This window comes from Barbus barbus (assembly GCF_936440315.1).
Source record: "Barbus barbus genome assembly, chromosome: 42".
Taxonomy (NCBI): domain Eukaryota; kingdom Metazoa; phylum Chordata; class Actinopteri; order Cypriniformes; family Cyprinidae; genus Barbus; species Barbus barbus.
This window is the reverse complement of record NC_136720.1, coordinates 14,096,712-14,119,166: the sequence shown is the minus strand read 5'-3', so window position 1 is coordinate 14,119,166 and position 22,455 is coordinate 14,096,712. Positions and strand designations below refer to the sequence as shown.

Sequence of the window (22,455 nt, the reverse complement as noted above, 5' to 3'; positions counted from 1 at the left end):
TTACATTTAAATATTTATCAATTTATATTACTAAGTATTATACATCACTAAGTACTATGTATCAATATTTGCTGCAATACACATTTTTGCGGTAGATTCGTCATTACTGAATGGCCGGTAGATGGCAGGTTGGTGAAGATAAACAGTTGGGTGGAAAACATTTTTTTTACAGTCTATGGTGGAAATCTGTAAAATTGGCAAAGCTGTCCGTTTTCATTTATTATGTTTTGGGAAATTGTATTACATATAAATATGCTTTACGCCTAACACCCAAGAAAAAAATGAATAAATAAAACAAGCATAACATAAAACTCTGTTCATGATAGAATAAAGTGCATTTCAATGTATTAAAAAAGTGCATTTCAATGTATTAAAAAAATAAAAGGAAGAAGAAAAAGACGATTGACATGGGACACACGCACGCGCAAGGTCGTGCCCCAAAAAGAGTGCGCCTCAGGCTCATTACACATGTACTACAACATGCAGATTTCTGATGTCAGCAGGCCATGCTTCACAGGTTCGCAAAAACATGCCTTTATCTATGATGTTTTGCGACACTTTTCAGAATAAACAATACTGTTCACTACTGGGGTCAGTATATATTTTTTAACTCATCAAAAGTGACAGTAAAGATTTTCACGTTGCAAAAAATCAAAAACATTTAAAATAAATTATGTTCTATTTATAAGAGAATCCTGTAAAAAAAATCTCCACCAAAATATAAAGCAGCACAACTGATTTCAACATTGATAATACAATGTTTCTCAAGCACCAAATCAAAAGTTAGAATGATTTCTGAAGAATCACGTGACTCTGAAACCTGTAGTAATGGCTGCTGAAAACTTTTTTGTTTTGCTATGACAGGAATAAGTTACTTTTAAAAATATATACAAATATGAAACAGTTATTTTAAATTATAATAATAATGTAGTGTTTTTGATCAAATAAATGCAGCCTTGGCGAGCATGAGAAGCTTATTTTGAAAACTTAAAAAAATATCAAGCAACCCCAAACGTTTGAACGTTAGTGTACTTTATTTTTATGTATCAGCTGTTATATTCCCATGTCCCCTGCCTCAAGATCTTATTATTACAAATATACTGTACATAAATATAGAAAAACATAAAAGAAAAAACTGCAAATAATAATAATAATAGTAAATATGTTGGTAGATACATAAAACAACAATATACTTGCTTAAAATATAACAATGTATTAAATTTCTATTAATTAAATTCCTTCATGTTTGGAGCAAGTACTCAATATACTTATGTATTTATTTTAGTGCTGTCAAACAATTAATCGCAATTAATCGCATCCAAAATAAAAGTTTTTGTTTACATAATATATGTGTGTGTGTACTGTGTATATTTATGTATGTATGTATAAATACACACTCATACAGTATGTATTTTGAAAATATTTACATGTATTTAAATGCATATATTTATAATTATATAATTTATGTTGTATATAAATATATTTAATATACAAATATAACATATTTTTCTTAAATATATACATGCATGCATGTATGTATATTTATATATACATAATAAATATACACAGTACACATACATACTGTATATTATGTAAACAAAAACCTTTATTTTGGATGCGATTAATCGTTTGACAGCACTAATTTATTTGTTTGTATTTTTCACAAAACATATCCGTTTTGTATATTTTGGTTTGTTCTGAAGTTTTTTTATGTCTTTGTTCAGGTTTTAGAGTACTTACTATGGGCATGCACATGCCTAGAGACCTCTGTTCCTCTGTTGACTGCCAACTTCCTGCCATGGAGGGCCACACTTTACTGTGCTGTGTGCGAATGTTATTTTCATGACTGTGCTTCAGTTCAGGCAGAGGTGAGTTCACATCAAAACGCTAAATCAACCTAGCTTTATTACTCAAGAGCCCATAGGCAATCTGTCCTTCTCGCCTCTTGTTGTGCATTACTGTAGGTGTTTGCTCGCCGAGCCCTTGGGAAGATCAGTGAACTGGCCAAGCTGGAGGAGATGACTGGCTCCCAAGTGTCATTGGAGACCCAACAAGCTTATAAGGAGGCCACAATAAAAGTGAGGAAATGCTGCCTAAATGAAACATGTTGTTGTTTTTATCGTTCTTGTATTATAACTACAATATTTTATTACTGTTATTGTTCCATTAATGGAGAGAATCTTGCAGTAATGGTGTTTAAGCACTCGGTGTATGAGCCCCGAAGGCCTCTTTAGACCCAAACAGAAGAGCAATTTGAAAGAGCTACAGCTAGTGAGTATTCACTTTAATAATGTAGAATACAGCTTTGTCTTAGTTCTTCTCTATAATATTTTCTTTTTTACTCTTATCTCTCCTCTTATATCTCTCGGTAGACCCCATGGCCTCGCACACCAACCGAGCGTATCCTGATGGAGATGTTCGAGGGCAATGCTGCTCGGTTTCTGGCAGTGCTGGAAGCTCTACAGGACAGCTCAGTCAGGCTCCAGAAGAATTCGAGGTCCAGGATGTGGTGCTGGAGCTCATTTCGGCTGGGACTAGCTTGTTGTCTGGTACACTTTTTCCTCCTGTCTGCCTCAGTCCAACTAAATGTAAATTTAAGGCTTGTTCACGCTAAGGACAATAACTATAATGATCACAATAACTATAAAGTTTTAATAATCTTTCTAATTCTATGAGAACAATGGAGTCTGCACCACAACTATAACAATAACAAAACAGATGAACAATAGCATTGTTATTAGTTTCAGAACATTTTTCCCAGCTGTTGAATTTAAAGGGATAGTTCACCCAAAAATGAAAATTCTGTTATTAATTACTCGCACTCATGTCGTTCCAAACCTAAGACCTTCATTCATCTTCAGAACACAAATTAAGATATTTTTGATGGAGCCTAAGAGCTCTTTGACCCTCCAATAGACAGCAAGGATCCTAACACGATCAAGGCTCAGAAACGTAGCAAGGCTCAGTTAAAATAATCCATGTGACATCAGTGGTTCAACCGTAATTTTACAAAGCTACGAGAATACTTTTTGTGTGCAAAGAAAACAAAAATAATGGAGACAAAAATATTATTTTACTCTCAAAAGTAAAAGAATATTCAGCCCAGCTTGCAAAAGAGTGAAATATTCCATCTTTAAAATGTATTTTTAGTGTACAGTCGTGTATACTAACATTCAAAAGTTTGGATTCTGTAAGTGTTTTTTTTTTTTTTTTTTGTATGCATTTATTTTATCAGACATACAGTAAAAACTGTAATATTGTGAAATCGTATTATAATAAGAACTCTTTTCTATTTGAATATATTCTAAATTTTAATTTATTCCGGAGATAGCAAAGCTGAATTTTCACCAGCCATTACTTCAGTGTCACATGATCCTTTAGAAATAGTATTATAAAGTACTGATTTCTTTTTTTTAAAAAAGCTTACTGACCCCAAACTTTTGAACGGTAATGGATGTGATTATATCTTTAAAACTTTGTCTGTATTTACTGTTGTGTCCCTCAGAGAGGTCAGAGCTGTGGACGTCCTGCTAAGTCAACTGGCTACTCTTATCAGAAGACATCAGCGCCGCTGGCAGCTAAGGCAGATGCGCTCTGAGGATTCACTGTGGCGTTGCCATGTCAATCTGAGTCTGGCTTGTGCCCACCTATGCCTACTGAGGAGGAACCTGGGACCACCAAAGCTCTGGTACTCAGATCCATCAGCAAAACTGAAAACCGAATAATGCCAAATAATACATTTCAATGTCAGTTTGGGTCTTCAACCTCAAGCTCATCTTAATATCAATACTTTTTTCTGTTATGTTAATACCTTTTGATTATTATTTTCTCTGGACCTGTTCAATTGAAACTTGAGCTTTTTTCAATCCTTTCCAGTTTCAGACATCTTTCGCAGTCTTTCTTTTCTCTGGCTCACTGTGGAATGCTGATTATGTGGAAGAATGTTCCACAGCACATTAGGCCACCTGAAATGACTCTACCACATCCCAAAGCTGTACCCCGTCCTAGACGCCGTGCTCACAAGAAGGAAGTGAAGCACAAAGTTAAAAATACTAATCAAGGTAGGTTAAAGTTTCTTTAGCATGACATCTCTACACTTTTGTGACAGAATCTACACTGTTGTCTCCAGTGTCACGTGATCCTTCAGAAATCATTCTAATATGCTGATTTGGTGCTTGTGAAACATTTCTAATTATTATCATTGTTGAAAGCAGTTTTTTTAGGATTCTTACTGACCCCAACCTCTGAATGGTAGTGTAGATCGTTACATGTAGATGCAGTATATGATTGTCCTAATTTACACTACATTCTCAGAAGAACCAAATAGCAGTGACGAGGAGTTCAGCTCTGCAGAAAGTGACGTTGAAGGTGAAGTGGACTTTGAGCACACCCATGACCCTAAAGCTGACGGCACTCCTTTTCATCAAACCATGTCTCAGTTACTGGACACACTTAACAAAGCCTCTGTACACATGCGCAGAGCTATGGTAAATGCAGTTTTATTTTAATAGCCCTAATTTGCCATGCTTTTTATCTTGTGAGCATCTCCCATTTTTTCCACTAGGTGCTGGCACATCGCTGGGGTCACTGGACAACTTTACAATGGGCATGTCGGACTCTCTGGGACCAATCCAGCACATTGGTCCTGATGGTGGAGCGACCTCAAGGCCCTGATGCCAATGCCAGACGGCTGACGATAGAGCAGCTGTATACAGTGATCACTCGCCTACTAGCACTGGCCTCAGATCTTCTCATGGACATGATGGAGAAGCTGAAGGTTAATCCACATCACCTCTAGAGCAGTGGTTCTCAATCTTATTTATTTGAAGGTCCTCTGTCCAACACATTGTTCAAAGGCCCTCTAAATAATAAGAGAGGGGGAAAAATATGTTTTCAGTTTTAATTTAATTTAATTATTTTTAAGATTGAGTTAATTAAATTAATTTTACATTTTAATTAATAATTAAAATTATTAAAATCAATTATTTTATTTTATTAAATAAAATTAGTTAAATATATATATATATATTTTCAGTCATCCTACAGCTCCCATAAAATTTACTTCATAATGATTGGTCATTTGCACCATTCTGCAGTCAAATATTTTTAAAATGACAGCTAAACTGTAAAGATATCTTTCATATTTGTTTTCTTTTTATTCTGTAGCTGTGGAATGTTTATGATGATCAAGATGTAGAGCTTGAGGCCAGCCTGTACTTCTCTGGCCCAATGGATGACGGGACAGTTATAGATTTGCACTGGCTGAGGACTCTGGTTCTGCACACATTAGAGCTTCTGTACTACCAGGCCAAGTGGGAGAATCTCGCCCACCTCGCCTTACTTTTCAATACATATACTCGGTATGCTGATTTCTCGCTGGTGTAGCATTAATTTGTATACTTGCCGAAATTAAACAAGTAATCGAAATGTTCATTAATGTAATTTCTCTTGCAAATGTGTAGCTATTAAAATGCAATGGGTTTCAGGGAGCGCTACTCTCACATGGTAACACTTGTTCTGGTGCATGTGCAGAGAAGGTTGCTGGACAGGATCAGCTGTTTCGGGGGCCCTCCAGCCCCTCAACCTCACTTCACCTACACTGAGATGATCTCTGGAGAGAAGGTAGACAGAAATGATCACTTACACATCATTTTGATTAACTTTGACAAGAGCTGCATAAAATTGAGTTCACAGCCTGTTCAATGCAAACCTTTATAATGGATATTCCAGTTGTGCATCCATTAGAGTTGGAAAAATGTATACACTTTGTAACTGACGTCCGTAGGTGACATGCAGGAATTATGCAAGCAGACAGTTACTGTTTCCCTGTGGAGGAGGTCAGATTATGATCACTGACTCAGAGCCCAAGAAACTTGCAGGTACAAAAAAGGGTTGCCAGGTCCCATTTATTTTCTGATTAATCTACCATTTTGTGCATTTTGCATGTCATATTTGTGTCATGTATAATTAAGTCTTACGTGTGTGCTTTATAATTTACTGCAGATGTGAAGAGAGCCATGTGTTACGGGGCGAACAAGACGTGAGGCGTGCGGATCCATGTGCAAGCTTTTATTAGTAAACCTGGTCAGTTCACAGTCAGGGTCAAACAACGGCAAACAGGTATAGAGAGGGCAAGACACAAGAGTAATCCTAGGGCAAGCGTGGATCGGCGAACAATATCCAATAGGGCAAGGCAGAGAGATAATCCAGGTACACAAGCAAAGATCCAAACGAGGGGCAAACAGAGTCTGAAGGGCAAGGCAAAGGGTAAATCCAGGAAACACGGGCAGATATCAAAACACAAAGAAACAGGCAAGGCAAGACTAGACTAGCCTAGCCTAGCCTAGCCTAGCCTAGCCTAGCCTAGCCTAGCCTAGCCTAGCCTGAGTGGGCTCCGTAGAGTAGCTATCACCGGGATATGCGCTATACAATACTCAGCAGTGACAACGAGGAAGTCCAAGGCTTATAAAGCGTGTGTGATTGGGTGATAGTTCTCAGCTGTGAGCTTGATTAGATTACTGATTGAATCAGCTGTGTGTGTGTTGTCAGTGCAATGAATGATGGGAAATGTAGTCCAGTGTGCTGTGTAGTGTGAAAGTCTATGTGGTGAGCGGGTGACCTCTGGTGGTGAACAAATGGAAGTTCATGGCCAGGATTCGTGACACCATGTGTCTGGTGTGTGTACCGTTGGATGTAGAGGACACACTGCAGTGTTTCAGAGAGACTCTGGAGAAAAGACATCACACACTGCTGACCTTTCAGCACAGCCGAACTCTACTCCTGCTCCTACTGGCGGGGACACAGCACTGTAAGTCTTACACACAGCACAAGTTTGGTGATTAGTAAATTTTTTTTCTTGAAAGAATTTAATTGTTATATTTAGCAATAACGCATTCAACGCATTCTGTGGTGAACATTACTTGAAGAGAGTTTCATATTAAATTATACATAAATTAGAAAAAGTTAGAACCACAAACCTTATTTTGCTTCTAAATTGAAAACTGCTATTTTGAAAACCATTTTGGGAACTCGTGGCATTCAAAGTCTCTTCTGTGTTTTAGGGCTTCAAACTATAATATACAAGTTACTATACAACTATACATATAACTCTACTTTGTTTACACTTTCAATCACACCCTTTATATGTGGCCTCAGCATATGCTGAGGTGCCATTCTCTAAAGAGATCAGCGGCATTCTGCAGGGAAAAGTGGAATTCAGCATGGCAGCCAGCATCAGCCCTATAGACCTGTCTGCAGAGGACTTCAGCTCTCTGGGCTCCATCTACAGCAACACCCTGCCTCTATCACAGCTCCAGACTGTTTTTTCTTCCTACAACAATTCTATTAGTGAGAACCAATCTGAACTTTAACATCTTACAAGCCGAATTTGTTCTAGAACGAGCTTTTGCAGCATTTTTTTTTTTTTTTTTTTTTTGTTGTTTTAATGTTTTTTATGTTTTTTTTATGCAGAATATCTTCAAGCAAATAAGTACAACTCCCTCCAGGTGCAAGCACTCAATGACCTTGGAAACTTGTATTTCTACAATGGAAATCAAAAGTATGATTCACTGCATTATTTTGCTGCTTTGATTATTATTAATTAGAGAAGTTGTACTGTATATGTTTACACTACCTTTTAGAAGTTAGTGGTTGCTAAGATTTTTTAATGTTTGTGAAAGAAGTCTCATATGCTCACCGAGGTTGCATTTATTTGATCAAAAATACCTTAAAATGAAGCAATATTGTGAAACTATCATTGGTCAACTAACCTTTCTATATGAATATATTTTAAAATGCATTTATTTCTATGATGGCAAAGCTGAATTTTCAGCAGCCATTACTTTTCATTAGTCTTCAGTGCCACATGATCCTTCAGAAATTGTGATGCTTAATATTTTTGTGCATCCATTTCAGAATTCTTTGAGAACAGTGTTTTTTTATACAAATCTTTTGTGACATATACATTTCTGCACTGTTATTTTTGGTAAATGTAACGCATCCTTGCCAGTTGCCAAATAAAACTATTAATTTTCTTTTGAACAGCAGTGTAGGTAATCAGATGTTTTGATTTCATATAAGGAGGAGAAGGCATATAAGGATAAAAAACATTTTATTTTATTTTTTATCTGTGTTTGTGTTTGTGTGTAGATCTGCACACACTCTTTCTGGAGTAAGGCTTTGGACTGTGCTCTTGCAAAGCTCTGGAGTTCTGGAATCTTGGGATGGTGACTCATGGGGCAGCAGCTCCTCTCAGGAAACCCTGCGGCATGCTGGGATATGGGGCTGTCTTCAGGGAGCTTTGCTTTCGGCCAAGATTGCACAGTAAGTGAGAAACCATAAAGTGTATTTGTGACTGTGCTTCATTACAGCTGTATGATTTCACCTCAAATGACAGGCACATCCTGACTTCCAACATCGATCAGCGCACAAAGTGCTGCCTTCTCTCTGGCAAACTCTTCAAGGTAATAATTGAGTTACTTTTCGTAGAGATGAAAAAGTACTCTGTTTTGAACTCAGCTAATGAGGAAAGTATGACCAGCAGCACCCATGTCAACACTCATATGCTCCGCAGTGCCTACCGATGGCCTCTATGCCCCATCCGATGACGGACCTCTCCTACTCCATGTACTCTGGAGAAGGAGCTGATCCCAGGTATCGACCTCTTCTCTGAACCGGATCGGGGGAATCTTGGCACCACTGTTGCCAGTTTGTTTTTTCTCTGCCACTGGCTGTATACTTCAGGACACCTTCTCAAGGTACCGGAGCAACACTCCTTGATACTTACATTAAGATGGTTGCATTTGTGCATTTTACAGTTGATGTCTAATTCATCTTAATATTCATCACATCATACTGCTTATTTCAGGTTCTTCCTGTACTGGCTCTGTACCTGTATATTGCCAGAACAGTGTCTCGGGATCTACACCTCACTGTTAAATGCAGAATACTGAAGGTTTGAAAGACATTGTTGTCTGTTCTTGTAAATCTTGTAAATCTGTGTTTGATTGAATGTATTTGTCTATTTTGACTCTATGGGTTTATATTAAGTTTGTTTGTGTATACAGGTAAAGATATTGACAGAGTTGGGGGCCTTCAGTCAGGCGTTTAAAGAACTCAGCAGTCTCACATTTGGCAGGGAAATCCCTGTACCTCATGCAGGCCACCACAGAGTGGAGAAGCCGCCTTGGGTAAAGCAGCATAAACAATAAAAAAATAACATACATGCAATTATTTTCTTTACAGTAAAGTGTAGAGTTGAAATGTTTCTTTAGCACCAAATCAGCATATTAGAAAGATTTCTGAAGTATCATGTGACACTGAAGACTGGAGTAATAGCTGCTAAAAAAATTCACATTGAATCCCACAGACAAAGGAAATATTTAATGAAGGAAAACCGCTGTTGGATTCTTCCAATCTTCGAGTGAGTTTACTTGTTTTTACACATGTACATCAAGTCACTGACAACATGCTGTACTGTCTGTAAAAAGCATAATGCTTTGTGTGATCTTTTTCTCAGGTTATGGAGTAAGTGGTTAATAGTAGGCCATGTAAAGACATCGTGGCTCTTTATGGCTCAAAATTGACCAGGCAGCTCCTGATGGCCAGAGTTCATCTCATCTTGGCTGTATATAGCACTATACATGACCTGCCTGAGCCACTGACTCCAGGTAAAATTTCAGTACTACCTTATTATGGACAAATACAGATTATAAATCTCCATAACACATTACTGAAATATTTTCTTTAACCCACAGAGTTATCCCAATATCAGGAGAAAAGCTTCAGCACTTCCTGTTTGCCTGATGTCTTCAGCTTTGACGAGTCCAAGGGTCTCCAGCTCAGTGCCAGGAAACTCGCATTAGGAGAAGTCAAGGTGCTCCATTTTACCGTTAAAGCTGTCCAACTTTTATTTCTGTTAAATTGTTCTTCCAGATCTAGGCCTATAAAAGCGTTTTAACATTATTTGACCCTATAGCATTAATACCTTTAAAGTATAAAGTTATAAACAAAAATATAAATGCATCTACCGAATGCCAAGAACATTAAGGACAAAGTGAACATAATGTCTTTATTGCCCATTTCAGGCCATACTTTTAAAAGAAGCACATGTTCTGGTTAGTCCAGAGCTCTTCACCCCACATCCTCAGAGCACCGATCCTGAAGAAATGGAGCTGGCAGTGGAGATCAGACTGTTAATGTCCAATATCAACATGCAACAGGGCAGAATGTCTGCCAGGTAGTACAGAAACTTAAATCATGAGGAAAAAAGGCATGTTTGTGAAGTTTTTTTTTTTTTTTTTTTAGACTAGTAGTTTTATTCAGCAAGGATGCATTAGTTTTTCAGAAATTATGAGTAAAGACTTTTAGAATGTTCCAAATAAATGCTGTTCTTTTAAACTTTAAATATACTGAAGAATCCCGAAAAAGTGTTATTACGATTTCTACAAAAATGTGAAACAGTAGGAGTAATGTCAGCTAAAAATTCAGCTTTGCCATCACAGGAATAAATTGTATATTAAAAGAGAAAGCAGTTATTTTAAATTGTAATAATATTTATCAATATTACTTTGTTTTTTGATCAAATAAACGCAGTCTTGGTGGGCATATGACACTTTCAAAAATGTAAAAAAAAAAAAAACGTAACTTTTTTTTGGTATGGTATGTTCCTAAAGGATGCATGCTTGTCTGTATGTTTGAATCCATTGTAAATCTAAACATCTTTCCTCTCTATTGTAGTGCAGATCTGTCAGTGTCTGCTTTGAGGCTCCTCCAGAGGTCTCCTGTATTTCAAAGGGATTTCCGACCGCTGCCACCTCGCGGACCACCCTCCTCTGCTCTCAGACGACCCAGAGCCAAAGCACATCAGGTAATAATCAACCTCTGAGTTATTTTTCTCTGCAGACAAGCTCCCAGGACACAAAGTCTGTTCTCGATCTCCATAGCGGAGATGTTCCAGAAGAAGTGGAAGCAAGAGAACGCATATATCTCCTTTTCTGGCTGCGCTGTAGGCTGGCGGTAGTTCGCTCCCTCGTAGGCCATATCCTTGGAACTGCAATCTGCTCTGGTTAGCAGCTTTGCAAAGTTTAATGTGGTGTAAATGATGTTGTATGTAACAGTTTTTTTTTTTGACCATTTGCTCTTGTTTGTGCAGGTGCGGACAGAAGTGCAGAGGCGCTTCGAATGCTGAAAGAGGGTCTGGAGGAGGCCGAGGCCTGGGGAGACCCTGACACTAAAGCCCTGCTGCTCCTACAAGGCGTCCAACTCAACACACACTGTGGCAGACCCAGAGAAGACAGTACGTCCATGCTACAGGTCAGTAGTTTGTTATGACAGTTGATTTTGATTTAGTGCTATTTGACTGTTTCTGTTGGGTGATGACGGGTGTCTGTTTAGGAGATTGTGAGTTTGTTATCTGGGCGCAGTGCCCTATCTCTGCGCTCTCAAATGACTCTAGCTGAGGCTGTGTTACTTCTTAGTGAGCTGAGAGGAACAGGAAGCCAGACTCTTCATCTGCTCACACAGAAACTACTGCAACAACAGGTTTTGGATATTATCATGCTCAAAATGTTTGTTGAAGCATGACACAAGTAGATATTCATGTGAACTTGACCTTTGTTGTTATCTAAAATGTGTTAAGACAGTAAAGATCTGATAAAGATATATAGCTCCAGATTAGGTCATTTTGAACATATACGAACAACAATATTAAATTTATGTTTTATATTTTTATAGTGGTTATATTGTTTTTTCAGAATCATCAGAAGTTATTGGCAAATGTGGCTATTTGCATGGATTCACTGGAGTTACTGAAGGCCCTGTACCACTTTCCTCAATAAAAGCCCTGCCTGACTTTGCATTGAATGATCTCTTCCACCCCTGTGGTAAACTTTAACCCAGAATCACTGCACAGTGCACAGTGCACACATTGCAAAAATTCAGTATTTAGTTTTGCATTAGACATGGATTGGATTGGATTCAAATTGGTGTTATTTTAAATCAATTGAATGCATCTTTGCTGAATAAAGGTATTATTTCTAAATATGTACATGTGCTGATCGCATTGGCAGGAGGGCTAGAAAATGCTGAGAACTGTATCACCAGTCCTGAGGCATTCATGGATGCTGAGCATGAGATAAACAGCTGGAAATGCTCTCAGCTGACCTGGGTTCATATGTCCCGCTACTACATGCACTTAATCAACCTGCTACAGGTCTCTTCACAACCAGGTACGGCACAAGTAACTAATAAACTAGGGCTTTTTTATTCAGTTCATTCAACAATTAATAAATCTAAACTCTGAAAACTTTTGTACTGTATATATGTTTTTATGTAATGATGGTTTAATTGGCTGTGTAATTCAGGAGCAGTGCAGGGTGTTGATGGGCTGTTGTCCATGTCCGGTGATCCTAAACTTGCTCGCAGACTCTACCAGTTACACACCTTCTTTAGCCATCACCAACCCTCTTACAGAGAGCAGTGGGCCGTTCCTGATCCCCCTGCTGCTCTAATACTGAGGCATCAGAGAATACAGGTTTCTATTCACACATGCATTACCTTATCACCAAATGATAATAGAAAAAATAAAATCATTATTGTTGTCTCTTTCCTAACTCCTGCCAGCATGACCAGCCATTGTCAGATCTTTACCCCTGGGCCAGCACAGACATGCATGAACTGAGCATTCAGTGGTACAGACACATGTCAGAGGACAACACGGTAATCAGACCTTCAATGTTTACAAATTATGTGAATTATGTATCTGTCCTTTATTTAAATTAAATGGTTCTCTCTGTAATAAATATCGGTTCCTGAGCAGAGTTGTATTTGATCTCTTCAGATTCTGCTTCTCTTCGCTGTAAATAATGTTCCTCTATCAGCAATGAGCCCTATTGCAGATGCAGTGGCAGCACTAGGCTGGACAGAGAGCGATCTGTTTGGACAGGTACATTTTATGTTTATCTATCCAAAGACGAACCTTATTTTGTGTTGGATACACATACACTGTTTATACAGAGTGCATAATTGTCAGCAAAGGGACTGTGGTTTAGATTTACCACTCTCTTTTTGTCTGTTTGATTTAAGTGGTAGTTAATTGAGTTTTATTTACTCTTATTGCTCCATCCAGGCTGAAAGCTGTTCATGCGCTGCTGAACACAGCATGTGTAGAGGTTGATGGGCATGTTTCACAATCCACCAGCTCAGCCTCCTCCTTCAGCCCAGAACGGCTACGTCCACCCCTCACCGACAGGTATCCCTGAGTCCTAAATCACCATGTTGTACTTTTGCACTAACCCTAAATGTAGGGCACACTGAATTTGCATCTCTTTGTCATTCATCTACAATGGTTTCTTCTAGGAAATGCTTTTGGAGAAAACTACACGCATCTGCTCTCAGATCAGGAATTTACTGAAGTCTGATTTCAATTTAGCACCCATCGCAGAGGTAAAGTTTTATTTTCTAAAATGTTTATTTTTAGTGTTTAGTTGAATTTTTATACTATTTTATAGTATTTAATATTTTTCATTTTAGTTTAATTTTATGTGCTTGTTTTTTTTTCTATTTAGCTTGAATTTAGTTTTAGTAATTTACAACTTCAATTTAAACATTCAGTTGGATACCAAGGCAACATTTCTAATTATTAAAGTTGTTTAGGTTTAAGTTTTTGATCTAATATTAATATTTCATTTGATTTGTTCACTTTCAACTAAAACATTTTAATAACAACACAGATTCTAAACATGTATTTATGATTGAAAAAAACATGTGTGTATGATTTTGTCACAAATATGTGAATTGTACCCATGCAGATGCCCTTTGACCTAAGCATGCAGACCCTTCTGAATCTGGAACACTGCTTTAATCCTGCAACAGGTGGCACATTGAAAGATACAGCCCTCATAACGTGGCTCCTCTCTCTTCTGAGATTAAACCCACAGCCTTGATCTGCTCTAGATTGATGATATAAAACAAAATAACCCAACTTCACATTTAATGTGTTATAAAAACTTTAATGTTTTATTTAACACCAAATAAAGAGGACAGCACTTAAACATGGATTAATTAATTTATTTGTTTCTGCTGAAAATGTCAGCAAAAGCTTTTTTTTTTTTTTCATTTTTACATCAACATGCTCTTCATTATTCCCTTCAGTTCACTTTAAATACTGTAGCTCAGCTGATGTAGGATATTTCATTCAGTCATATCTGAAATGTAACAGGTGTTTTAGTGCTTGGTAATGCTTTGTTAGTGCTGCTTTGGGTGATTTATGATTGGTTGAGCCAGGCTGAACGGAGGTTGAGAAGGATCTGCACGTCACTGGGGGCCAGCTTATAGACTCCCAGCTCATTGAGCGCTGACTCTGGACTGGGCTGCTGATGGTTCAGAAGACCATCATCTTCCTCTGACTGCTTCAACACATCACACAACAGCAGCGCCGACCCAACCTTAAGAGTCAGGATGATGCAGGCCTCCTTCACACTGAGACGAGGAAACAGAGAAATTTGAATCAGGTTTTTCTAAATATTAGCTTTGATTATATACACTTACTGTTTGAAGAAGTTTTCAGGTCTCTTGCAGTAGTGTCCAAACAGAGGGAAGAGGTTTCTGGTCATATCGTATTGAAGCTGTGCCACCCCGCCTTCATTGAAATGGTTATACAGGATCAGCTAAGAGTGAGAGCCAAAAAAAAGACAGATAAACAACACACTCCCCAACAAACTACTACATGCAGACTTCAAATACAGCAAATCCTGACTAAAATATGATGAAAGATTTTTCTTTTTTTAAATATGTCTCTTTCTTTAACCATTCTACAATTTTAAGTTTGATTTTGAAGCTTTTTGAGATACACTACTGTTAAAAAGTTTGAGGTCTGTAAGATTTTTTAAAAATAAATTAATACTTTTATTCAAAAAGGACACTTTTGATCATATAAAAGCAGCCTTGTTGAGTACAGGAGACTACTTTCAAAAACATTTTAAAAATCGTACCGAACCAGTATTAGCTAATCCACATTAGTTTATGGTAAATTAAGGTTTAACAGTGAAAAAGTTGAAGCAAGAAACTGACATCTTCGTAAATGAAGCTGTCGAGCCTCTCAGCAAGGCCCTGCCAGAATATCTGAAACAGAGGAAGACACAACATCTGCTGCAGCTGGAGCAGGTGATCCCGTAGGCAAAGCATCATGGGACATGCAGAGCTGGATAATGACATAGTGGCTTGGTCGCTCTGTGATGGCAAGGAGATCCACCTGAAATAGACCAGATTCACTTCAGACAATCTTTTTTCTGGTACAGAAAAAAGCCCTGAAAGAATTCCACTATGCCCCCAGCTATCCAGAGATCATTGCTCAGATTGAAACCATCCTAACTAATTTTCTAGTTTCCTAATTTCGGTTAACTAAAGAGCCATTTAGCAGCTCTTGAGGCCTAAAACTAAACTTGGACAAAACGCACATCCTCATAAGGCATCTATTAAATTTACTGTTAACACAACTGTTTTTAAGTTATTCCCATCCATACCTGTCCTTGCAGTATAGCTGTGCCTTCTCTTTGACGTCTCTCATGACTGCATCCAGTAATCGTCCCAGCATGTCTCCTCGTAGCCTTTCCAGGAGGGCCAACAGGGCCTCAAACAAAGATTCTTCCAGAGAGGCCAGACGCCCTGTCTCTGTGGCCCCAAGAGGACCTAGGATCTCCTCGCCAACTGACACTGCAGCCTGCTGCAACTGTAAGAAGAACTGAGAGAAAAGAAAAGGAAAGTGATTTTGTGCATGTATAGGTGCATCTCAATAAATTAGAATGTTGTGGAAAAGTTCATTTATTTCAGTAATTCAACTCAAATTGTGAAACTCGTGTATTAAATAAATTCAATGCACACAGACTGAAGTAGTTTAAGTCTTTGGTTCTTTTAATTGTGATGATTTAGGCTCACATTTAACAAAAACCCACCAATTCACAACAAATTAGAATACTTCATAAGATCAATAAAAAAAACATTTTTAGTGAATTGTTGGCCTTCTGGAAAGTATGTTCATTTACTGTATTTGTACACAATACTTGGTAGGGGCTCCTTTTGCTTTAATTACTGCCTCAATTCGGCGTGGCATGGAGGTGATCAGTTTGTGGCACTGCTCAGGTGGTATGGAAGCCCAGGTTGCTTTGATAGCGGCCTTCAGGTCATCTACATTGTTGGGTTTGGTGTCTCTCATCTTCCTCTTGACAATACCCCGTAGATTCTCTATGGGGTTCAGGTCAGGCGAGTTTGCTGGCCAATCAAGCACAGTAACACCATGGTCATTGAACCAGCTTTTGATACCTTTGGCAGTGTGGGCAGGTGCCAAGTCCTGCTGGAAAATGAAATCAGCATCTCCATAAAGCTTGTCTAAAATTTCCTGGTAGATGGCTGCGTTGACTGTGGACTTCAGAAAACACAGTGGACCAACACCAGCAGATGACATGGCAGCCCAAATCATCACTGACTGTGGAAACTTCACACTGGACTTCAAGCAACATTTAGCTCACACTTGAATACATGTGAACGTAAAGTACACACTAATTTTTTAAAATATATCTTTCAAAACAAATGTAAAAAAAAAAAAATATATATATATATATATATATATATATACACACACACACACACACACTTTTATATTTAATATCATGAATTATTAATTAATAAATATTACATTTTTAAGTAGTCGCACCACCTGACATTGTACAATCTGAACTAAACTTTCCTGTCATAAAAGGAAATTAAACCACATGACTTGGGAAATTTGGTGGACAACACTTCTTCAAATATTAATAAGCAGTTTTGTAATTTTTTTTCTAGGAAATTATCATAAAAAAGCTAAATTACTGCTACTACAAAAATAAGCAACATGTCCCTCATAAGGGGTGTCCAATCCTGTTCCTGGAAGGCCAGTATCCTGCAGTTTTTAGCTCAAACCAGTTCCAAAACACTTGCCTGGAAGTTTCTAGTGAATCTTAAGACCTTGATTACTTTGGTTCAGGTGTGTTTAACCCTTGTGCATCAATAAAAAAAAGTTACACTTGGGTCCATAGTGGACAAAAATGTCCATGTCAAAAAAACGGTCATAAAAATTAAGCAGAGACTTAAGTGTGGTCTCATTTTAAAGAAGACCCATGGCAGATTATTGTTGAAGTAAAAAAGGTTAAAAAGTGAAACCAAAAAAAATGTTATACAGGTTTAAGTTTATGAAAATGATTTATGAACAATATTTTGTTATTTTATGAATATTTTATATACGAAGCATTTTGAACTCTAAACCTGCTAGAAAATCAAAGCCATAAATCTAAACAAGTTGTGTTCCAAATTTGAGGTTGATATCTCAAAAAATTAGCTCTCCGTAAAATTTTGTTTGGACGCAATACCAAATTTTCCCCATTAGATGCCAGCAAAACTCTGCTTGGATTTGTGATTTGCAGTAGTTTCTCTCTCTCTATTTTTACAAGAACACACACATACACACACAATTTTTTTTTTTATGACACACATACAAACCAGTTTAAAAGTTTAAAAAATGAAACCAATAAAAAGTTATAGAAGTTTAAGTTTATGAAAATGCTTTATGAACAATATTTTATATAAAATATATATTTTATGTTACATGTTGAACTCTAAACCTGCTAGAAAATCAAAGCCATAAATCTAAACAAGCTGTGTTCCAAATTTGAGGTTGATATCTCAAAAAATGAGCTCTCCGTAAGATTTTGTTTGGACGCAGTACCAAATTTTCCCCATTAGATGCCAGCAAAACTCTGCTGGTGCACACAGTGCTTGGATTTGTGATTTACAGTAGAGTTTTTCTTTCTCAAATATTACTAAATTTTTTTTATGACAAACATACAAACCACACTCTGACATCCATACCAACACACCCACACAATTATAGCTGCATTATTTATCCAATTGGCTCTATAATACGCAGAAGCAGAAAACAGGAATAAAGTGAGTATTTGCTTTATAGACCCTTTATAGACCAAACCTGAAAAAATGGCACCATCTGGTAAAAAATTGTAAAAAAATTTAATTTTGAAGCCTTGCTAACAGAATGAAAGCCTATTAACAAAAATTGCATCATTTTACAGTTAAACGGCACTGCGATGAAAAATAGCAGTTTTAATGGGTTTCAATGGGGACATTTTTGTCCAAAAGGTCCTGAGTGTAACAATTTTGTGTACCTAGTGTAAAATAGATTTATTAAAGGAAATGAGGGTGAAATATTAAAATTCCAATAAAAATACACACCTGAGACAAAATTTATGCATTTAGCATTAACACAGGCAAAATTATCAAAAAGAACAAAACTAAAATGGACAAAAATGTCCATAAGGTCGCACAAGGGTTAATTAGCGTTGGAGCTAAACTCTACAGGACAGTGACCCTCCAGGAACAGGTTTGGACACACTTGCCCTCATACAAATTCCTGTTAGCCTCAAAAACACTTACAACATTGTCCCCCCAGTCACCGAGAACAGTGGAGATATAGTTGGCAGCATTGAGGATGGCGCAGTAGCGAGGGCTCAGCGGCTGTCGGGACTCCTCTTTCATCACCTGCGTGAGGCGGATACGGAAATCATCCACCAGCTCCTTCTGCAAAGCCAGGAAACTGAGCTGAGCCCGCGGACACGGCAGAGAGCGGTATCGTTCTAAGAGACGGATGGCGGAGAGATTTAGAAACAAGTTTTAACCTTAAGAATCAAATCTGAGGATGATTTTTTTTTATCGATACCTGTGATGACCAGCAGAAGGGTCATGAAGGTCTCAGCACAATCTGGTGCTTTAAGTTCATCCATATCAGTGATGTCTTTGTACTGAGAGCTCCAGGCTCCCTCTGCAGACAGCATTGCGTCCACTTTTTCCACAGCCACTAGAGAGCAACAAACTAAATTTAATTTATCATAGAAACTGAAAATTTTACATTCAAATTCGTAGCATTTACACTCACTCTTTCTCTCCACACTGAGCCATTTCTGGAGCACAGTCTCCTCCAGTAGTATGTGCAGGACACCGGGGTAGGCTCGCGGGTAACTGTGGGTGCTGCGGAGCTCTTTTTCGAACTGGAGCACCTCGTCCACTAGGTGGCAGAAGAGAGCATCGTCGTAGAGCAATCGAGGAGCATCGTGGGCGAGCTTCTCCTGTGCCAGTGTCAAGAGTCCTCTGCACAGCTCCACCTGGAGGACAGATTGATAAGACTTTAAGGCCTACAGATGGCTTTGATGCACTAAAACGGAATTAGCTACAGATCTCATTCGTTTTGTGATGTACATTTAAGTGAAATGTAGTATAGAAAAAAATGTTTCTATCAATAGGTTGTTGATTGGATGGAGGCTGATCTGAATGCAAGCTTGCAGTCAATTGTCAGAAAGGGATCTGCCCTACGTCACCAAAGAGAAACGGTTGCTTTACTGGAAGACTGAGTTATGAAATTGAGTAAAAAAGTACAAGGTGAAAAAAAACAATAATATGCATGTAGAAAAATTGATGCAATGATGAACATACTCTTGCATTAACTTTGGCTCCAGCACGATCCAATATAGGCTGAATCTTCTCATCCATAAAGTTGAAGCTGTTTCCCATCCAAATGAGGACTTGGGTCAAAAACCACTCTGGCTGTAAAGGTGAAAGATTTAAGTTAATATTGTATAATTGATGTACATATGATAATTTATCAATAGTTTGCCTACTCACACAAATGTGTAATCGCTAACCTTGCTTAAGTTGTTGGTCTGGCGGTTTCCAGTGAAGTGATACCTGAACCTCTTACTGAGGGGAAGCAGCATGATCTGAATGGGCAATGAGAGTGGAGGAGTCTGGGACTGCCCTGGACCAGACGGTGTTTCTTTCTTCTCTGATATAAGATCATCGCTTCAACACCTGTTAAAGAAAATTACCAGCTTTGCACATGAAAAAAATTAAATAAACAAATAAAATAATAACCTAAATTAATGTAAAAATACATTTAAAAAAAAGCAAAAACAAAAACTCTAAGCAAAATAAAGTAGTTGGTCTGAACAGTATCTTGTGTAGATGAACGGTGGTCTTGCGGGTTTTGGAACGACATGAGGGTGAGTAATTAATGACAGAATTTTTCATTTTGGGTGAACTATACCTTTAAGGATATTGTTGTGACCCCAAATCAATCAAACTCCTCTGGTTATGGACACCGAATCAATCCAGTAGAGTGTATTGAGAAAATGAATCTATATTAAAATGGATATAATTCCAGAAGATTAAGGATACGAGGTCTGGAGAGAGAGAAGTTGGGAGACCAGTAGCTCTAGCTGGCTGTTGAGCTCCTGTGCGTTGGCCGGGGGAGAGAGGGTCTGTGTTGGGGGTGAGATGAACGGCCAGTGAAACTGCATCAGGACTTCCTCAAAATCACTGAAACAGAACCAAACATTTAGCTAAAAACTTTTAAATATTTATTCATTTAAACATACAATTCTTAAGAAGTCTAATACCTGGCCAGTTTGTCTTTAATGATCTTGTGCCAAAAGCGAAGTGTTTCTCTGAGGAAAGCCTGCAGGTGGCTACAGCCTGACTTCCTCAAACCCATATCCAGAGCGGCCATCTTGTCTATTGCACCGACCGCATCCCACACGCTATTGGTCATCAGATGCTGCTGGATGCTGTCACTAATGCAACACAAAAGAAGTGAAGTGGAACCTGTGTTAGATACCAGTGTAAAACCTTCAGTGCCCTCCAAAATATCTGAACACACAATTTAGAGTTTAACCCTTACCTGAGCTCCTCAATACGAGCCAGACATTGAAGGTACTTCATATGCCTCTCTAATGTGTCTAGCTGACCCAAGACCTGCCCGATGCTGTCGGCCCAGACCTGTGCGCCCTGCAGATGCTGCTGCAAAGTGTTGGACAAAAGTCTCTCCTTCTCCAGTAAAGACTCCAGCTTCACTCGAGACTCCTCTGCCACGGACAGGGCAGCCGACACACGCAACGGCACAGAAGAGGACACAGTCAGCACCTGCATGCACACACAAATGCTGGTTTACAAATAAATCAAAGTATTTCTAAAATAAGTAAATACACACAAAATTATAATTTTATAAATAACTCCAAAATACTAAAATAATAATTAAGAACAGAACTATAAATCTATAAAACAAAAATACTAAATAATACAGAAAAATAGAACATAAATTATACATATAAGGGTCAAAGAGTAAAAGGGGTTTTCAGGCATCAAAGCAGCTTTCAATTTTTCTGTACATAATATTATTTTGTTTATTTTTTTAGCATAAAAAATGACACTTTTTACCATGATTTACAGAAGACACACACTAAAATTGCATTCACTGTAACAACTGTTTATTCACCAAAAAATCTTGTCAGTCATATTTATGAACAAAAGATATTGAATGACTGTATTTAAGGATTACAGTGCAGCCCCCAAAATAGTGGTCTTTACCACTATCCTTCAAACTGCTAGAATTTTTAAATCAATTAAAATTTTATAAAATGCAGTATGAAAACTTTTTTATTTTATATATTTTATTTAAGTACAGGTCAGAATAAGTATGTTTTATATACATATATTTATATATCTGTCACGCTGAATGATGACGGAACATAATTTCACCAATATACTGACATTTTATTTTCACAAAAGTTATTTAAATCATTTGAGAAAACAATTCACTTGCATTTAATATGCTTTCAGTGTATGCAAAATCACTTGTAGAATTAATTTCATGCAGTCACAAATAACAGAAATACTAACTAAATAAATAGTCAAGCAAGTGTAGTTTGTCTCACATTTTAAGCCAATCGTAATACATAAATAAATAAAATTCACATGTAATAAAATGGCTACAACAGGAGCTCTAACGGAGTCTGTGTGGCTTTATTTACCTGCTCCTCCAGCTGCTTGTTCTCTAATGTCAGTTTCTCCAAAAGCCCTGACACCTTCTTAAGCGACTTAAGATCGCCACCTATCTCTTTCTGAACAAGTGCAACTACACCATCTGTAAAGTGTCCATCCTCTGAAGGAGATTCAGAGTCTGTTCGTTCTAGATGAGAAAGCTCATCGCTGCTGTGCTTGTTGTGCTCCATCATGTGCGCTGCCATGTTGCTCGACACGTCATCAGAGCATTTTTGTCCGGTGCTCCCTCTAGTGACAGAAAGTACTCCAAAGTGTGTTTTGTTCCATAACTTTATTTTATTTAATTTTTCAATTATTGTTTTAATTCAAAAACGCTTTTTCACACTTTTCATTGACAGAAACTATGGCTACCAATAAGCATTAATCACATTATTATTATTATTATTATGATAATAATCAGGATAAAATAACGAATCATGGTGAATTTAAGACGCTGTACACTTTTTAGAGAAAAAAGCAGCAAAGCTGTTCTTACTCTGCATTCAACAGAAGTAGACCTTGACATATACGCCTATATTTAAC

The 22,455-nt window shown here is 37.7% G+C and overlaps 1 protein-coding gene and 1 pseudogene across 4 annotated transcripts; one reads left to right on the top strand and one right to left on the bottom strand.

Moving 5' to 3' along the window:
• The first annotated feature begins 407 nt into the window (after positions 1–407).
• LOC306861843 (cilia- and flagella-associated protein 54-like) lies at positions 408–13,943 on the top strand (annotated as a pseudogene). The gene is made up of 36 exons: positions 408–470; positions 1,725–1,868; positions 1,965–2,078; positions 2,373–2,497; positions 3,506–3,688; positions 3,877–4,061; positions 4,315–4,487; positions 4,565–4,777; positions 5,167–5,360; positions 5,487–5,622; positions 5,786–5,879; positions 6,004–6,040; positions 6,654–6,808; positions 7,156–7,347; positions 7,471–7,558; positions 8,149–8,322; positions 8,396–8,462; positions 8,573–8,756; positions 8,867–8,953; positions 9,066–9,188; positions 9,368–9,421; positions 9,518–9,668; positions 9,756–9,874; positions 10,086–10,237; positions 10,738–10,867; positions 10,903–11,065; positions 11,153–11,313; positions 11,395–11,567; positions 11,734–11,882; positions 12,069–12,227; positions 12,363–12,532; positions 12,622–12,717; positions 12,839–12,943; positions 13,199–13,249; positions 13,357–13,443; positions 13,809–13,943. The product of its transcript is annotated as a cilia- and flagella-associated protein 54-like (transcript).
• A 48-nt stretch (positions 13,944–13,991) lies between these two features.
• LOC306861711 (RAD50-interacting protein 1-like) lies at positions 13,992–22,136 on the bottom strand. 3 transcript variants are annotated; one of them, XM_079404129.1, is made up of 13 exons: positions 21,903–22,136; positions 20,774–21,015; positions 20,493–20,666; positions 20,141–20,412; positions 19,740–19,905; positions 19,531–19,641; positions 18,977–19,202; positions 18,761–18,898; positions 18,478–18,677; positions 15,522–15,739; positions 15,070–15,250; positions 14,548–14,666; positions 13,992–14,478 (listed from the first exon to the last, which is right to left on the bottom strand). In XM_079404129.1, the coding sequence occupies exons 5-13, from the start codon at positions 19,809–19,811 to the stop codon at positions 14,265–14,267; spliced, it is 1,479 nt and encodes a 492-aa protein (XP_079260255.1). In that variant the 5' UTR covers positions 19,812–19,905; positions 20,141–20,412; positions 20,493–20,666; positions 20,774–21,015; positions 21,903–22,136; the 3' UTR covers positions 13,992–14,264. The 3 variants fall into 3 exon arrangements, with proteins under 3 accessions (XP_079260255.1, XP_079260253.1, XP_079260254.1); XM_079404127.1 differs by having other exon boundaries at positions 19,740–19,896; positions 20,272–20,412; positions 21,903–22,135; XM_079404128.1 differs by lacking the exons at positions 13,992–14,478; positions 14,548–14,666; positions 15,070–15,250; positions 15,522–15,739 and adding an exon at positions 15,909–16,348 and having other exon boundaries at positions 19,740–19,896; positions 20,272–20,412; positions 21,903–22,135.
• Between the last annotated feature and the right edge of the window lie 319 nt (positions 22,137–22,455).